This window comes from Podarcis raffonei, chromosome 6 (assembly GCF_027172205.1).
Source record: "Podarcis raffonei isolate rPodRaf1 chromosome 6, rPodRaf1.pri, whole genome shotgun sequence".
In the NCBI taxonomy this organism is placed as follows: domain Eukaryota; kingdom Metazoa; phylum Chordata; class Lepidosauria; order Squamata; family Lacertidae; genus Podarcis; species Podarcis raffonei.
This window is the reverse complement of record NC_070607.1, coordinates 42,272,293-42,291,291: the sequence shown is the minus strand read 5'-3', so window position 1 is coordinate 42,291,291 and position 18,999 is coordinate 42,272,293. Positions and strand designations below refer to the sequence as shown.

Here is an 18,999-nt window from a genome sequence, read left to right as displayed (position 1 = left end):
TTCTCATCATACAAAGTTCACTTTATTCTCTCCCTCTTCACTTCCACTTCTACAAAGAAGAGTCAACAGCTTTACACTCCTGTGATGCAATAAAAGAAATCTGAGTGAGCCTTCCACTCACCCTTAAGTGCTTGCAGGCAGTCTCCAAACATGTTCAGTTTAGTGTGGGGAGATAGCTTATACAGTCATTGGCTCATTCTATACAGCTGAATCACCCCAGACTGTGCACCACACACACAAAAAGCCAAAAAGCTAGGTTATCCTCTGTCACCAATAAAACAAGTTTTCTCAGCTTTTGTTGCCTGTGTCTGACCATATGCACCAACATTCTAAGCTCAGTAATGTCTACATTGTCTGGCAATGGTTCTACAGGGTTACAGGAGTCTTTCCTCAGATTACCTGAAAGATGCCAGATATTGATTTTGGGGTCTTTTGCATGCAAAGCACATACTCTACCCATAACTTTTGCCCCTTCCCTTATGTAGAGATGGCATGCTGCTTCCTCACCCCCCCCTTTAACTTTTAGCATCATCAAAAGCTCAGGGGTGAAATCCAAATAAGAAGTTCTCCTGACACAAAGATTTCTTCTTTTCAAGGGAACTTGTCTCCCCATGCTATCTCCCCAAAATCTGATCCAGAGGGTTCAGGCTATCCTCAGAACACATTTAAGGGGCACACAGGCAGAGAAGTTCTGTTGTGCAATCTAATTTGTTGCATACCACCCCAGAAGTGTAGTCAATTAGACCCTCCACACCAGCTAAGCAAAGAGATTCCCAAGAGTTCATTGGAGACTTAAGTTATGAGGCAGGGGCTCTACGAGTTTGGAAGCTCCAATAAAATAAAGGCCCTAGTAAGGATTTAGATTCCTGAAATGAGGAAAAAGAAGGTGTGCACGCACATACAGATCTAAGGCACAGTTATCAGTGATGCCACTGGAACCATTTTTGTGCCTCCCTTTGCAAATACCTTTCCAAGTTCCCTTTCTATGTGCCAAGCAGAAACAACTAGGAAATAATTGCTGGACACGGTTCCCTTCAAGAAGAAGTTAAGGGACGCAAGTGGCGCTGTGGTCTAAACCACTGAGCCTAGGACTTGCCGATTAGAAAGCTGGCGGTTTGAATCCCCGCGACGGGGTGAGCTCCCGTTGCTCGGTCCCAGCTCCTGCCAACCTAGCAGTTCGAAAGCACATCAAAGTGCAAGCAGATAAATAGGTACCGTTCGGGCGGGAAGGTAAACGGCGTTTCCGTGTGCTGCTCTGGTTTCACCAGAAGTGGTTTAGTCATGCTGGCCAGATGACCCAGAAAAACTGTCTGTGGACAAACGTTGGCTCCCTTGGCCAGTAAAGCGAGATGAGTGCCACAACCCCAGGGTCGTTCACGACTGGACTTAACTGTCAGGGGTCCTTTACCTTTTTAAATTGCTGGGTATTCCACAGTTTGAGGAACTGGTTTTCAGAAGACTGTGATTTTTTTCATAATGAGAAAAGACCAATCTCTTTCCACACCCCCACCACAACTTAACTAACACCAAATAATGACCTTTAGCATCACATGCATACACTCTTCCAAGTGTGCAAAAGTTCCACTGAAATGTTGCAGACTAGTGTTTCCGCCATGTAATTATACTGCAATTATACTACAAGCATTTCCATATCAAAAATCATTACTACTAGCCTTTTTAAATTAGCAGCTCATTTTCTATAATTGCCTGAAGAGCCCTGCTCTTGGCAATATGTTTAAGCAAATTTAGAAAATAAAATTTCATTTTCACCCCAATATTTGAGCATACCAGCCTATTCAATAGTTTGTTAACCACCAAACAAAATAATATTTAAGAAGGGATATAGTTGTGCCTGTCTTCGCATGTTCTAAAGATCACCTATAATTCAAAAGTGATTCTGAAACATTCGATTAAAAGGTGAAAGCATCAACTTAAAAATGCACAGCACTCTACCGAAGCCAAGAGAGTCATACTACTTCCAACAAGAAAAGATTTTGTTAATTAAACACCTGTTACCAACATGCAACGTGGAAAAAGGTGAAGCCAAAAGCTATTTGAATAGACAAGTTTTTACTGTCAAGTCATCATTATTAATATAAAAGTCAACATTTCTATAATGCTACTTTAAAAAAAAGGTTGCAACTTACCCAGCCTTGCAAGATAAGTGGATGCAATTAAACACTTGCCAAGAGATTCTTCCCGCTTATATGGAATGGACCAATGATCTGTTAATACTCTGCTCTCCAGTTCATAAAGATTTGTTGTAGGAAACTCGATACCTTCTCCAGAGCAGTTCCCATTTTCGTCATTTTTCTGTTGAAAAGAAGCCACAGTTAGTTGTTCTAGTTACTGGCTGTTATAAAAAGGGATTGTAGCAGACCCATACCAGAAAACCTGACATTCCAACTACAAAACAACCCCTGTGCAACAGAAATTCTACTTCTTAACTCAGAAAACAAAGCCTATTTGCTGTCCTCTTTTCCCACCATTTCTTCACCCAGCAGAAAAATAAGGAAGTGCCAGAAAAAGTAGGGAGAATCTAGCACTGTGACATATATATGCACAGTGGTGAGACAGATGTACTACCATCATTGACTTAAAAGTTTTCCTAGATTACTGAATCAAAAGTCTGGAAAGGATTGAAGGACATCATTCCAATCATTTTCAAACCAAAAAGAAATCACCTAATTATTTAAAAGATATAGAATACAACTTCTGATAATCACATAATTGATCCAACATGCTAACAATGAAGTATTAATTGCCCATCCACAGATCTGATCATACCAGACCCACAAGCCGGCCACTCTAGTAAGGTTCTGCTTCCCCACTATGCAACAAAAATGCAGCTTCTTCTAATAATATAAGAGCGCAAGCCAATCTATGCCAACATTCTGCCCCTACAGTGACCCATCAGATACCTATGGAAACCCCCAAGCAGAACATGAGCACAATAGCATTTTCCGGTTTATGACCCAAAGCAACTGGTATTCAGAGGCATACTGCCTATCATACAGGAGACAATAACTATACAGCCATTATAATGAGCAATCACTAATAGTTTTACCTTGGTACCAACCTCTGCTTTATGGCAGGAAGAGATGTAGAATATACAGCTACCATAGTTCTGCATTACAGTGGATGTGTACACTGACTGTGCCTCTCTTTTCTGCCTTTACTGGACTACTCACCTGTCCAAGATCATAATGCATACAAGAAGTAAGTGCACCACTTCTGAGGTAAGAAAGAAAAGCATGAAAAAGACCATCACCATGCTGAAGAGCAGCTAGACCGACAACTTTGTGAAGAGCTCTTTCCACACTGAAAGGCTTACAGCTATCACATCTGCATCTACATAGGGATATGACAACCATATCAAACAAATCAGTATTGATCTATTTGGCCTTGAACTTAGCTTCTCCTTTATATCTAAATAACCAAATCGTCACTACTGCAGTGAACAAGGAAACAGAGAACACCATAATCTCAAAACAAAGTTTGGTTTAGAATCTTTACAGGTATCTATTTTTTCTTTAGGTTACCGTAGGAGTGCTTTATCTAGTTTATAAACCATTCTGCTATAGTTACTTTCTAATTATTTTTCACATTTTCAGCAAAAGATTCTGAAATCCATAGGTACAGATCTACAAGGCTAAGGTGGATTCCCATAAGGGGAAATAAAAGCAAACAAAGAGCAAGATGGTATCTGACCCACCTCCCAACTAATGTAGCCCGTGTGGACAGCACATTTATTCAGCTTATTTATAGTAAAGCAAATAAGGTCATTTATGCCACTTTCTCATCAGTTTCATTTCCTATGGAGCCATTTCTACAAGCAGAAAGCACATAACCCACATTTCATTTTATAAATCCCTGGTCTCTCCCCATTCCCCAAACACCACTTAAATTTACCTACTTCCATCTAGCAGGCCTAACAATTCAAATCATTTGTTACAATTAATGAAGAGAGGCTTTAACTTTTTTATTATTATTGCGAACAAATAGTTTGAACACCCTAGGTCTAAAGGTATTCAATGCTGCTCAAAGCAGTGGAGCCTATGAAATCCTTCACCATGTACAAGACTGGGTAGTAAGCGCTGACCATTGTTCAGCTTGAGATTTAACCTTTTTTAAAAGTGCCAACAGGATGCAAATTGATGCCAAGCATGGATCTAACAATAAAACTCTCATGGACACACATAGCTACCACAAAAAGACCAAAACCATGACTCACTGCACACTGGCGAGTCAGTGAGCAGGCTATTTTCGATCATTGTATGTACTTGGACAAGGTTCAAAACTTGTGAACTAGTAGTCACAGGTTGTTTTTCCAGTACCACTCCACTGTCTCATTTATTGCTTTCATTTCCTGGTCTAACAAGCACTCTCTCTGTATTAAAAACAACTGCACATTCATAAAATAATGCTTCCTATCTGAGAATGAACATTAAGTGCTGTGGAACAGGAAACTATTATCTAGGAAAGCAACAACAAACTGAAAGCACGGACATTAAATACTATCTTTTCAATGGATTGAAATATAGAAAACAACATTGTGGTTATAGAACAGCATTTGAGAATGGTGAGCATTGCAGTAAGAATGTAAGAAGAGCTCTGCTGCATTTTCTCACAGTGGTCAGCTAGAGGTCTATGGGAAATTCAGGAGAAGTTCATAAGTGGCCATCGCTAATTTAACAGTGTGCTACGTAAAGATATACTTCCCTTTGCCCGTCTTGAATTTTCTGTTACCCAGCTTCATTGGACAGCCATGGGCTCTGATATTCTGAGGAAAACACCCTACCCACTTTCCCTGCAGCATGAATGCATCTCTATCATGTTCCCCCTTCTTCACATTTTTTTTCTAAGCAAATGTTGGAACCTTCCCTCACACCCCTCCTCTTATTGAACCCTTTTCAGCATTACAATATCCAAACACTGGGTCAAATTTTCATTATGCTATCTGTCAAAACTTCAAAATTGTTTTTCGGACCAGTCACTATTTAGGATTCCCCGCCCCACAGTGCATCACACGAAAATAGCCCTTTTCTTCAAGATAAGAGCTAGAAAAGCAAGGAAAACTCTTAGATATCTTTATCTTGTGATACCACATGCTACATATTCTCTCAACATTTATACTCTCAGAACATGCACTTGCAAATACACAATTATGCATCCTAAGTATGGTGGTTCAACTGATTCCCATAGAGATCAAGTGATGCTTGCTCATATTGATCAAGCTTTCATCTGGGTTTCCGTGAGAGCATCTGGGCTTGTGGTATGGCAATGCCTCTATCAATTAACCTAAAACACAGGGGGTTCTTTGACTATGAAGGGAAATTCTATAAAAATGACACCCCCTGAACCCCTCCTAGACGATAGAGGTCCTATACTATATATAGAGAGGGGGAGTGATGTTCTTGAACCATAATGCCATCCATAGGTTCAGATATTCTGATGTTTTTGTATACCCTTTAGGAAATTCCCTAGCAGTTGTCTGCCCCTTAGCCTGGCTCAATGATGTGCACAGGAGAAGAGGCAAAATAAAAACCATCATCTCAATTGAATAAAGGCTAGAAATTTCATTTCATGAAATGATGCTATTATTGGGCTAAGTGATGCAATACATATACTGTGGATTATGGAATATATGAAGGGAGGAATGATTTTTGTGTGTGTGGTGACAGTGGCATCCTGATGATAACAAAGAGAACATTTAATATTTGCAAAGGGATATTCTCTTCAAGAGGAAAAAAGACCGCACAAGCTCAGAAGTGCTCAATCTTGGCCTTACCCTAATGCAGTTTCAACACAGATTACAATCCCTTCATATATCCCCATTTATGTCCCAAACTCAATCTACTTAACTAGGCTAAAACAAGATACAGCCAATCTTTGATAGAGCCACTACTCACGACCTCCAACACAGTGCATAAACCTCTGAGGTTTTGCAGAAGAACCTCCTGATGTTAGACTGTAGAGCAAGTAGGAGAAGTACAGGGTCAGAGGTTGATGCTAAGAGCAGGACAGCAGTCTCCACACTATCCATCATTGCAATGAGAGCCAGAAACAACATCAGATATGTTATTCAGTCAACACTGAGCTACTGCGAGGCTGTAGCTCAGCATCACCACATTATTTGCAAAACTAGCATACCAAACAATGCTACACATGACAGCAAAATCACAGAGCACTAAACTACACATCATTTATTTATCTGAATCATTTATAAGTCACCTTTCAAGGTGTGCCCTCCCAAGGTGAGTTTTTTTAGCACAATAAAACGACATCATAATTACTGAAAAAATAGCACAAAAACCCAGCAACAGGATCACAAAAGGCCTGACAGAACAAAATAAACTTTTCAGGGCCCACATAAAATACTCAAGTGGAGGGTTCAAACACATTTCTTGGGGGAAAGACTTTCAGAGATGTGGTGTCCCATCTCATCCCCAAAAGCCCCGTCCCTGGTATCTGCAAACTTGATTGTTCTTTATGGTAGGCCAGACAACAGAGTCCCCAAGGATTATCTTGCACCTAGAGTTCACTCATAAGAGCATGGGCAGTCCTTCAAACAACCTATTCCAAAACCATTAAAGGCTTTAAATGCTAAACTCAGCAGCAGTTTGAACTGAACTTAGAAGAAACAGGCAACGAAAGTAACTGAAGCAGAATGGGTGTTATATACACACAGACTTCTTTGCTCTCCAAGCAACCTGGCGGCTGGATTCTGTACCAACTGAAACTTCTGAGCTGCCTTCAAATGTTGCTCTACATAAAAAGCATTACAGCAGCCTAGCCTGGAAGTAGCCAGTGTGTGGACGATTACAGCAACTGCAAAATAACATCCCACTATCCTAGAAGAAAATCATGTAAGTAACCTAGTCAGCAAAGTGGCAAGCATGTACATGCAAGTGATACAGTGGTACTTCGGGTTACAAACACTTCGGGTTACAGACTCCGCTAACCTGGAAGTAGTACCTCGGGTTAAGAACTTTGTCCCAGGATTCCATACTTGACAGCCATAGGAAAAATGATTTGAAACATAGGTGCATCGAATGATTCACACAATAACTCAGAGCATATAGATCTACTTAGTTACAATTTTATAGCTCCCTTTTATATTTGTCAGTTAACACTGAATTTGAAAAGTTCATCTAGACAGTTTTTGATATTAAGCAAAGGAAAGCAAACAATACGTGCAAAAAACAGGTGAAAAAGAGTTGACACCAAATGAGGATCTGTTATAAACTGTCAGACCTCTGCCTCCGCTATGCCAGACAAGCTTTTTTGTATAAGTAAGTTGTTTTCAAATAAAACCTATAAAAAAAAGATTAGGATCCTCCCAGGCCTTTTCTTATAAGAGACTCCTGTTCTTATCCAGAAACATTCAAAATGTGTTTGGTAGAATTAACTTCTAACACTGGCCTCATTTTCCTTCAGCATTTCACTTCCTTATTAAGCAGCTGTCATTGAATAGAACTTCTGACTGGGAAGATGACCAGAAAATGTCTCTACTGAACATTATCTGAAAGACACTTCCTGCCCAGCTGAGCTGCTGTTTGTTCCATGCATAAATGGCCTCCCACTTCCACCAATGATAAACATTTAGATCACATCAAGTGTTAATCTTCGCCTGGAGGTTGCTTCAGTAAACAGAAAAATATTTCACATGGGATTGGGAAACCCTTTAAAGGTGGAAGTTAACAGTAAGAAATATACTAAAGACTATAACAGCTGCGGAGAAGGTTAAAAAGACAATGTCCATAAATAATTTTTATTCAAGAAATAAAAGTGCTGAAAGCATATTGAGATTCCAGTTTTGCAGAAGCAGGAACCCAAGAACACCACATAGAAAAATGCTTTAATCCTGAAACGTGTTATACACAAAATGCATATGGCCGTATTTTATACTTTACACAAAAGGGTTAACATGCTGGTGGCACAGTCCTTCCATATCTAAGATTTTAAGAACTCCTCCTTTAAAAATCAACAGAACACAGGCATGACAAAGTTAAACAATGAAATCAATGCTATCATTTGACTTACCGTATTTTTCGCTCTATAACACGCACCTGACCATAACACGCACATCGTTTTTAGAGGAGTAAAACAAGGGGGAAAAATTCTGAATGAAACAGTGGATGTATCATTTTTGTGCCTCATGCTGTGGCCACAGACATGTGATCTGATGGTGAGCTTGGGGTAGCCCAATGCAAAAATCCTGAGAATCCCTGTGGATCTGTGCTTTGTAACCATGTTTTTGCACCATTGCAGCCCCAGGCAACAGTGGGTGCATGATTTGTTTGGTGCAGGCTGCAGCCATGGACATGTAATGTGATCTGATGGTGAATTTGGGGTGACCCAATGCAAAGATCCTGAGGATCCATGTGAATCCATGCTTTGTAACCACGTTTTTGCACCATTGCAGCCCCAGGCAACAGTGGGTGTGTGATTTGTTTGGTGCAGGCTGTAGCCATGGACATGCTATGTGATCTGATGGTGAATTTGGGGTGACCCAATGCAAAGATCCTGAGGATCCATGTGGATCCATGCTTTGTAACCACGTTTTAGGTGGGGAGGGAAGGAAAAACACAGAAGGGACAAGGAGCACGAGAGGGGTGTGTGGAAAAGCAGCTGGCTAAGAATGCAGGGGAGGGATTTAACGGGAGGGAGGAAAGGAAGGCAAAAGTCCCCCCCCCAACCAAGCCAGCCCTCTCTCTCTCCCACCTCCATGTTTTCCCTAAAATGCTTCCCTGGACGCAGCACCACCGGAGGATGGAGATCCTTTCCTTTCCCCTCTGCTTGCCTGGAGGGAAGGGGTTGCCTGGAGGGGAGGGGATTTGCCTGCTCCTTGTTCCGTTTGAGCAAACAGCAACCGAAACAGAAGAGAGTGGGCAGTAAGACCCTGAGGCAGAATGCAGGAAAGCAACAGTTTCCTCTCTCACGGAGCTCCCTCCTCCCTTCTCCCTGACGCGCGCGATTGGATTTTTGTCTGATTTTTCCTCTGTGCTTGGGAGGGTCGGCTCCAGGGACCCCACATTCGCTCAATAACACGCACAGACATTTCCCCTTACTTTTTAGGAGAAAAAATCTGCGTGTTATAGAGAGAAAAGTACGGTAACTGCAACCCGTAATTTCAGAAAGCTATGAAGTTGGCACAAAAGTGATAATGAACATATCTATGGAGAATGTGAAGAAACTACTGTATACTTATGCTTTTACACTATTTTTCAGGCTTCAGCTCCCCCACTTGATTTATAACCAAAAGACAAAACCATTAATATATATACAACTAGAACTCATCCTACTCTTGATTGTAATCTGCTTCAACTGTTTTAATACTATATTTTTAAATTGTTGCAACTTTAAGGGCAAGTTAAGAAATCTGAGTAATAATATACAGGAAAACAGAGGAGCAACTAGGTAAAAGCCAAACTATAAAACACAAACACTCTTAAGAGCTGTGCACAAGTAAAAATTTGCACTTGGCAAACATGTGTCAGACATGTATCAGGTGCTTGGCCTGACAGGAATATGAAAATTGTTTCGGTGTTTCCCAATGAGTTAGAGCTCTGAAATGTGATATGATGTGGTCAGACCTTTACCTTCCGAGCAGGTACCACATAACTGAATACACCTGTTTTTGAAAATATAACGTCTGAATCTGTGGGGTATATATTTATTCTATACAATAGCTGTTCAAACTTTCTAAGTTAACTTGTTGCACTTCAGGATGTAGTACTAAGCTATGGAACGTGAACACAGACAACTAAATTCTAGCAGTACATCGCACTATAACTGGAAAGAGAGGTGACCATTAGAAGCTCCCAAACTCTTCCCCAGCCCAGATTAAAAATCAAGCCAGAAAGGACTTTCCATTTTACAACTTGCCCTGAAAGACTGCCCTACGATAGTTACTCCCATAAAGTGACCCTCTTGTTCCCAGAGCCACCTGTATGGTAAGCTTCTGTCACCTGCCCATCCCAGTTACCCTAAGAGTAGTCCTCTGAAGCAGCCCCCTAGCTCTAACCTTTAGGCCAATGTAAGCCACAGGAGTGGGGGAAGAGAAGCTCGCCCAACTCTGGTTAAAATACTCAAGTCCCTTCATCTTAAAATTTATATATCAACTTTCTGTCTCACGGATAAAAAATATCACTTCTGCACTCTAAACACACGATATCTTAAATTCTTAGTTTATTGACAAGGATTAAGCATTCATAAAATGATTCAGAATGTTTAGTGAATGATGCAATGCTCTTAAATATATGAAGCTATGCATAAGCATAGTTTGCCACAGCAACTGTACATGTGTGAACACACACAAAAATAAAGAACATGATTATAGTGGAACACACGTTACGGTGAAGTGTTCTGCTACTCTCAAGTCTTCCATCACCCAAGATGGGATGGATGGGAAGGGCACTCTGAATATGACTATTATAGCAACTCATCTGTGATGAACAGGTGTACAGTGCAGAAGTACAAGTAGTCGACTCTTTTCGAAAAAGAATAGTCCCGTTATTTTTTGGCCAATGTGTTATTTTAGATTATTAGTACTGGCACTGCATAGCTGTTGAACAAAACCAGGTACAGGAAACTGTAAAGGCAGCTTACCTCTGTTAGGACCAAATATTTAGATATCTGTATTTTCCCAAGAGAGTCAAACAGAACAGAAATGAACACAGGAGAGAAAGTCTCTTCTTTTCCTCAGCACTACTGATCAGATCTAATTGTGTGATTCCTGTGACAGCTTTTAAAGAAAGAATCAAAATGTTGGCTAATCCAGTCACAAATGTCCTACGTAGGTGGTTTTTTGTTGTTGTTGTTTTTTGTAAACTGCTTTGAGGTTTCATTACACTCGAGCAGTATATAAACATTGTGAAATAAATAAATAGATAGATAGTTTGGCTCTTACATGGCACACCAAAAACTGAGTAGGTAAATATTTGGTGGTTATACGGCACTAATCACTGATGTGGCACTACAGTAATGACAACTGCGAAGAATAGTAAATGCTTAAGAATCAAAACAAGACTTCTGTGCTGGTTCCCAACATAATTAAAATTCCCAACTTACTACAAGAATATGCTCATGGATTCCTATGTTTATTTACCTTTTCAGTCATGATTCAGTTGTCAGCATGTAATTTAGGAGAACTGGGAGCAAGGAAAGGAAGGAGTTCGTACACAGCCAAGCCTGGCAAAAGACCTCCCAGCCAAAGTTCTCAGCTCTATAGCAGACAGGTCCAAGTTCTATACCCCAGGCATCTGTTTCTTTCTTCACAACAAAAACCAGCTTTTCAAATTTGAAAACTTTTTATTTATCTGTTAAAATGCTTCATACAATAACATCACTTCTGGAGTCTTGGGGTGGGAATATTATAAGGAATGTAAGTAGTATTTGTTTGTTTGAAGGATTTTTATCTCACTCCTCAGCCAAAAAAAGGGGGGGCTACTACTTAGAAAAGCAAGTAATAAGACAGTCCTTGACCTAAAGCTTTCAATCTTACTTGACTCAAAAGGAAAGTGGCCTTGGAGGGAGGAACCAAAAACAAACTCAGGCACTTGTTCTTGTTACAAAATACAACTAGAAACATAGGGCTGTACCCAACACTGCAGCTTCACCAGTGCAATGGGCTTCCGTGCAAGCAATGGAGCTTCCTCTTCTGTCCCTTTCAGGCCATTGCCTGCTGTCAAATTCAGCTTCAGAGATTTGTGGGGGGGGGGGGTAGAAGAAACAATCCCATTGTGCCAGGTGAACCGTGCTGGTACATTACTGGAGACAAATCACAAATCCAAACCTGAATGTTATCTAATAAGCATTGCAGGTCGAAATGAGTAGAAAGTATGGAAGAAAAAGTAGAGTATAAGTTAGTTCTTTCAGTGTATGATGGATCAGAATAAGATTGTATCAGAGGGCTACAATGTTGCCATGTTGCTTCTCCACTGACAGCTTGGATGATGTCCCAGATGCATTCTGAATTCCTATCTTGTACAGAAGTCAAAGGAGTCCATGCTGTCCTTGGCCAATATTTGGTAGTGTATCTCCCCAGGAAGCCCCCATCACCTTTCCTGTAGGCAGCAGAGAATATGCACTTGGCAGAAGTGCTCAGAGTGACTCCACCAAGAAGCAGCTGAGGAAGCCGCCTACCTTTCATTCCTATTCCCAAACCCATTCACTTGTGGGAAGGCTATTCATTTTCTTACCTATTGCAACATAGTCAGAAGCAGCTCACTCAGTGGGGAGAGTCGCATCACTACCAAGAGGAAGAGGGGCAAGGTGGCAGAGACTGTGCAGGTGTACTGGCAGGACTGGATGTGCCCAGACAGCCCCAACCTCCACACTGCTCACCAGGCAAGTTGCTACTGAATGTCTGGATCAGCTTACACGATCCAATTAATTATTGCATTCAGCAAAGATCCACTGGAATTAACAGACCTAAACGGCCATTCATTTCAATGGGTTCACTCTGAGTAAAAGTTAACTGACTATAACTCTTAAGTTCCTGACACAATATGCTTTTATGAGGTTTTGCAGAATGCGTATTTTATACCTCTATTTATTTTTTGCCCATGTGTGAATATGTTATGACTTGCTGCTCATGCAACATAGCTACCTATGTGATATAGTGCACAAAATTATTGAGCTTTATAGCTCTAAGCAATCTGGGACAAGAATATTTCAAAAATCTCCTTCTCCCAGATGAACATAACTGAGAACTTTGTTTTCTTAATGAGACTCTTTGCTGGGTCTCTCTACCATCAGAAGTAAAGCAGGATAGTGCCAGAGATATAGTATTTTCAGATGTGGTGCCTAAGATTTGGAACAGCTGCCCAAAAGAAGTGCACATGGGCCTATCAATATCACTTTTAGATAAGCATCAAATCCAGTTCTACCTCAACCACTAATGATGCAATAGTTTTAAAGCCTCCTACCTAATTCATGGTTTTGGATCATTTTACTGATTTTGTTGCTTGTAAGCCACCCAGACTCTTTCAAGTAAGACAATCAGGGAAGTGTTGCTATAAAGAATTGCATGGGTGCTCAAAGAACTCCTTGGTTAACAAAAGCTGCAAAACTACACACACATGGGAGCAAACTCAACTGAAAGCAATATGGCCTACATCGGATTAGATATGTAAAGTATTAGTATGGGCACCTCTTAATGAAAGAATGAGTCTGCACACACACAAGTGACCAGCTTCCAAACCCTCCACCACTGCAGCCTAGGCATAACACAACAATCCCTTTTCCTAGGCTCCAGGCTACATTCCTCTTCCGGTGACAAACCAGAGCACCCAAAAGCAGATCGCACTTTAAGCTGGAGTTATGCACCTGACAGCTCATGCACAAGACGCCCAGGAAAACCCGCCTGCTTTTTTGGGGGGGTTTAACTCCACCAAGAACCCCAAGGCGCGCGTGGCGGGGTCTCTATTAACTGGTAGAAACTGGGGGAGGGGGCCCCTTGAGAAGAAATCGAGGTGAGGATTCAGGGCTGCGCGGTTCCTAACCTTGCAAACTCTTAGTACCCCGAGTCCTCTCTCTCTCTCTCTCAAGACCAAAGCGGTATCTTAAGGCGATCCCGTCCCCCTTCCGATGCGTTTCCAAAGGGCCGGTGGGGCCAAAGGTCAGGCTGTGATCCCGCTTAACGGCGGCGCAAAGCACAGGCGAGCCTCGCCCGCTCCCATCCTCCGCCCCGAGACCGTTACCTCGTTCTCCACCACCTCATGGTAGGCAGGGGGCGGGTCGAAGCCGGTAGTGCCGCCGCTGCCGCCTCCACCTTGGCCTCCTCCTCCACCACCGGTGCCTTCGCCGTCCCCTCCGCCGCGGGAGACTCCGCCGCCGCCGCCGCCTTGCTGGGGGCCTCCCTGTCCGCCGCCTCCCCCTCCGCTGTCCATGGGCTCATAGTGCAGGCCGGGCCGCTCGTTGGTGAGCAGCGCCACGGCCTCGTTGATGTCGTTCTTGGCCAGGCGGAGGGCCCTGCGGATGGCGGCCGCGTCCGAGAAGCCCATGCAGAGCAGCGTGGTCATGTGCTGCTCCTCCTCGCTCTCCATGGCGCCTCGCTCCGCGACGCCTCAGGCGCTGCTGCTGCTGCTCCCGCTCCGGCGGCCGCCCTCACCGCCGCCGCCCGCTCTGCGCGCCGCCATGTTGACGGGAACCTCCTCCTCCTCCTTTGGCCCGCCTCCCGCCGCCGCCGCCGCCTCAGGGCAGGACAACGCCGAGTCCCACACCCACCCGGAAACGGTCTGCTGAAGCCCGGATGAACGTGGGGAAAGGGGGGGGGAGAGCGCCGCCGCGATCACGTGCGGAGGGAGGCGAGGCGAGGCCAATGCCCGAACGTGAATGGAGGGGAGGAGGAATGTGGTTGTCTTGGAAACGTCAGAGGCAACAGGCGGTGGAATCCCACAAATGCCGCTTCGGGCGAAGAAGCGGCTATTATACTGAGCCCCGCTCACCCCGCCAAGCTTGAAAAGCATGGAAAGTATTCATTTATCTGAGGTTCTTCACCCCCCCAAGAAGCCTGCTGCCCGCCCTCAATGTCCTATTTACGGAGCATTTTTACCAAGAAAAGCTCAACTTTGATTTCCTAAAAGAAGCTCAACAACTTTGGCTGCCCGCCCACCTCAGCCCCCCCAACAAAAATCCTGGCTACGCCCATGGGTGGATCTGCCACCACGTGCTTCTTTACTACTCGCTGGTGTTTTTATTTTCCAGACCTTGACCTCTCCGTTTTGGAGAAAAGCTCCCCGAATAAATAAATAAAATATTGCTTTTGGGTTCGGTGACTGTGGCTGGGTTTTTTCATTTATATGTATGCCATATCACGTGAACAATGTCGTTCTGGAATGTGCAAGTAACGCAAGGATCTTAAAATAAAATGAATGCTGAACATGAAATATGTTTCCCTGATGTCAACAGAAAAGAACAATGCCATATAAATCCCCATGAGCCAAAGTCTAAAAAAACTACACCAAACTTTGTTCCATCAGTACCTGGAAAGACAGTGCAGGTCCTGAACTTGTTTGGAGATGCCTTTAAGGCATGTAGGGACCAGTCTCCTCTCCTAAAGAGAGGAGACTCCCTGGTCATCAGAAGCTTTGGACATATTTTGTCCTCCTAAAGAGAGGATCACCTCCCTGGTCATCAGAAGCTTTGGACATATTTTGCTTTTCCATATTTCTTTGGTCCATGTGACATTTCTAAAGGCAGAAAATGAAATATTGGATTCAGGTAGTTAGCCATGTTGGTCTGACACAGTCAAAATAAATAAAAAAAATTGTCCAGTTGCACCTTAGAGACCGACTAAGTTTGTTCTGAGTATAAGCTTTCGTGTGCATGCACACTTCTTCATATTCTTCGTCTCTAAAGTGCTACTGGACAATTTTTTTATTTATAATCAAATACTGGTTTCTATCAGGTATTTCATCCTCTGCTACTAGTGCAGATTCCCCATCACTTCTTCACCACTCCATGAAAAAACCTGCACCTGCTCAAATTCTGCTTAAAGTGCTGCTGTTGGAGGCATGCAGAATCAGATCTCTAAATTGAGATCCTGCTGCTTAATTGTGTATGTAACTAGCGGGCAGTCTTTGTTTTCTGCTTTCAGAAGCTGCTGCAGCTTTCAAAATTCCTGTAGACCTCAAAAGCCATAATTTATTGAACCTCAAAAAAGTCCAGACCTTAAGCCAAATTCCAACACTGAAGTGTGGATCTGGATCTGTTTAACATGTTTGATGGATTAGTTAATCATATTATCTATAGTGGTGCTTATATACACTGTCACCAGGGGTTTATATATCCTGCTGTGACTCTGAAGCATGGAATTTGTGTGCAATCAGTTATAGCCTGCTCATAGTTGCCTGTCTATGCTATCTGCCATATTTATGCAGGCTCTGGATTTAAGTTCTCTGTGGTCTTGTCCACCCTATTTGAACACACACACACACACACACACACACACACACACACACACACACAGTGCCCTATCATTATCTCTGTTTCTTTCCCTCCTACATTCCCTCCACTTCTTGTTTCCTCTTCTGGGTCTCTACAGTTCCTCCCCATAGGTCATTGTTCAAGTCAGCATCGCCTCAATTTTTTTCTTAAACGTTCTGGGTGTTTTTGCACAAGAATAGCATTTCACGTGAACAATGTCGTTTTGGAATGTGCAAGTAACGCAAGGATCTTAAAATAAAATGAATGCTGAACATGAAATATGTTTCCCTGATGTCAACATAATTCCTGTTTGACACAGGCCAAAGCATAACCGCAAACCATATGGGGGAAACTCACACTTCTGCATACAAACAGACACAGCAATAAAACATTGAGATATGAGCAAAGTGAGGTGCAAAAAAGGAATGGTGGGAATGCACATTACTAAGGCTTATGCATACATATTTCTATTTTCCCAAAGCTCTTCACGACATTGTTGCAGTAGTGAAACCTCAAATTAGCCGCTTGCAGTACAGATGACAGCGTGCAATAACCTGAGCCACGCTGCATGCCTTGTCAGAAAATGGCCTATTGCTTGCCTCCATCTCTAGCCAGTCTTGCAGTGGGCAGGACATGGACCCATAACTTTTGGAAGCACAATCATACATGACCTAGATTATTATGTCATATGACTGTCAAATACACAGCTTTGCAAGTCTCCCCACTTCCTCTTGTAAACTCCTGATCTTGGACGTCTAAAAGGAGAGGGTGGAAGCCTTTTATTCTTTCTTTCTCTGAACCTAATATATAATAGGAGCTGGAGCAGCAATAATAGAGATTAGATGGGTTATGGAAGATATATAAGAGGCAGGGAAAATGCATGGGTGCAAAGCACTGAACCTCCAATTCTGGGGCAGGCCCTAAATTTGAACTCCTTAGAATAATATTGGAGAGTTGCTTTAACTTGAAAGGCAAAGCAAATTTTTTGGGTTGTGTGTGCAACAATGAAGAAAGCCTTGGGCTCATCTGGTAAGATGCTAACTGCGTCATTTGTTGCATTGTTGTTGTTAAGTTGTGGGTTAACATATCAGATGACACAGCGATTCTTCAAATAGCTCTTGTTTATTCACAGGCCAGAACTGAACTGAACTGAAGGGTTCAGCCAGCCTGCTTATACAGTGGTACCTTGGGTTACATACGCTTCAGGTTACATATGCTTCAGGTTACAGACTCCGCTAACCCAGAAATAGTGCTTCAGGTTAAGAACTTTGCTTCAGGATAAGAACATAAATTGTGTGGCGGTGGCAGTGGGAGGCCCCATTAGCTAAAGTGGTGCTTCAGGTTAAGAACAGTTTCAGGTTAAGTATGGACCTCCGGATCGAATTAAGTACTTAACCCGAGCTACCACTGTATAGAGCTCCACTAGAACGCAACAGTAACAATTTTCTGTAACTATCAAATCACTGAATGTCACTTTCAATCCCTTACTGTATTTGCATATGTGGACCTGAGTGAAAACTATCTACAGTATCCCCCTGCTGGCCCAGGGTGAGAACTTCAGTACAGTACATAACAGTTGTTGTTTTGCACATGTTTACATTGCAGAGGTGCTGGAAAACACCACTTGTTTCATAATACAAGGCATATAGAAATTCAACAGGGTCTTCTTCCTTTCTGTGCTGAGAGTGCTGCATCTATTAAACTTCTGCCTGCAATGGAACTATTAAAAGAGCAGGACCCCTGTAATGAAATAAAGGCTGACCCAAGCTGCAACGGATATGAATGTTTTTGGATCTTCCAGAGACCTGTGACCTTTCAGTCTCTCTTTGGAAAGACTGCAAGAACTTGTGGGAGTTTGATAGCTAGCCAGCCTAAAAATAAGCTGTGACTGAATCAAATATACTGGCTTTTGCTAGACTAGGTATTTTTGAATGCTATGTGAATGGTTATATTTGCACTACGTTTGCACTACATGTTTTAGCCAAACATGATCTATCTACCTGAGGGTAGGATTTTGAAGCTGCAAAAAAATATAAAATAAAATAAAATAAAAAAAAAATTCTGGCATATTTTATTCATTTATTTAGGAAAAAGTATAAATCACTTGATTGTAAAACCCAAACCAACCCTCAGATACCCATTTGCACAGGGTACAGTATGAAAAGCTTTAATAAATCCTGCCCTTTCCAGAATTTTTCTTAATTATCAATACATTTCTGCTTCTTTCCTTTGAAATAACTAACATATTTTAACCAACTGTTGCTAGAGGTTCAATGTTATTAAGGCATCATAGGCTGCAATTCTGTATTCACTTACCTGGGAGTAAGTCCCATTGAACTCAATAACACTTGCTTCTGAATAGATATGTATATAGGACTGGATTGTTGTTGTAGTTCAAATGAGAGTGTTCAGAGCAAGTGGCCAACTTCAAGATATTTAAATTAGTACCAGCATGGTAATCTTATTAAGGGCAGATGATGCAGTAAGATTATATTACAGTGGTACCTCGGGTTACATAAGCTTCAGGTTATATATGCTTCAGATTACAGACTCCGCTAACCCAGAATAGTACCTTGGGTTAAGAACTTTGCTTCAGGATAAGAACAGAAATTGCGTGCCAGTGGCAGCGGGAGGCCCCATTAGCTAAAGTGGTGATTCAGGTTAAGAACAGTTTTAGGTTAAGAACTGACCTCCGGAACGAATTAAGTACTTAACCCGAGGTACCACTGTATCTGTTTAATGAAAATTTTCCACCTACTAGTAAAAAAAGAAAAGAAAAAAAGAGGGGGGAATGAAATAAAAACCTATGATACAGTACTGCTTTTTATTTTCCACATTTTATTTCAGCGTTCAAAAACTATGGAAATGCATAAGGTGAGAGAAAAGGCGGTTAATATCAAACACTATCCAGAGCGTTACCACTAAAACACATTTGCCTTCAAACCTTCAACACTATGCATCATTTCCCCATAAGAATTTGTGTTTTGTGTGGGTAAGGGAAAATGTTTGATAAGTAGGGTCATGTTCCTTTTGAAAAACCTGTAAAAACATGTGTCTACACAG

General features: G+C 42.1%; 1 protein-coding gene across 1 annotated transcript in view; it reads right to left on the bottom strand.

The window, feature by feature from the left end:
* Positions 1–14,186, bottom strand: part of USP24 (ubiquitin specific peptidase 24) — a 72,583-nt gene extending 58,397 nt beyond the window's left edge. The window contains exons 1-2 of the mRNA XM_053392315.1: positions 13,710–14,186; positions 2,148–2,313 (exon numbers count right to left, since the gene is read on the bottom strand). Of these exons, the coding sequence (XP_053248290.1) occupies positions 2,148–2,313; positions 13,710–14,054 (511 nt within the window). The 5' untranslated portion in view covers positions 14,055–14,186. The remainder of the gene's footprint in view (positions 1–2,147; positions 2,314–13,709) is intronic.
* Positions 14,187–18,999: the final 4,813 nt, after the last annotated feature.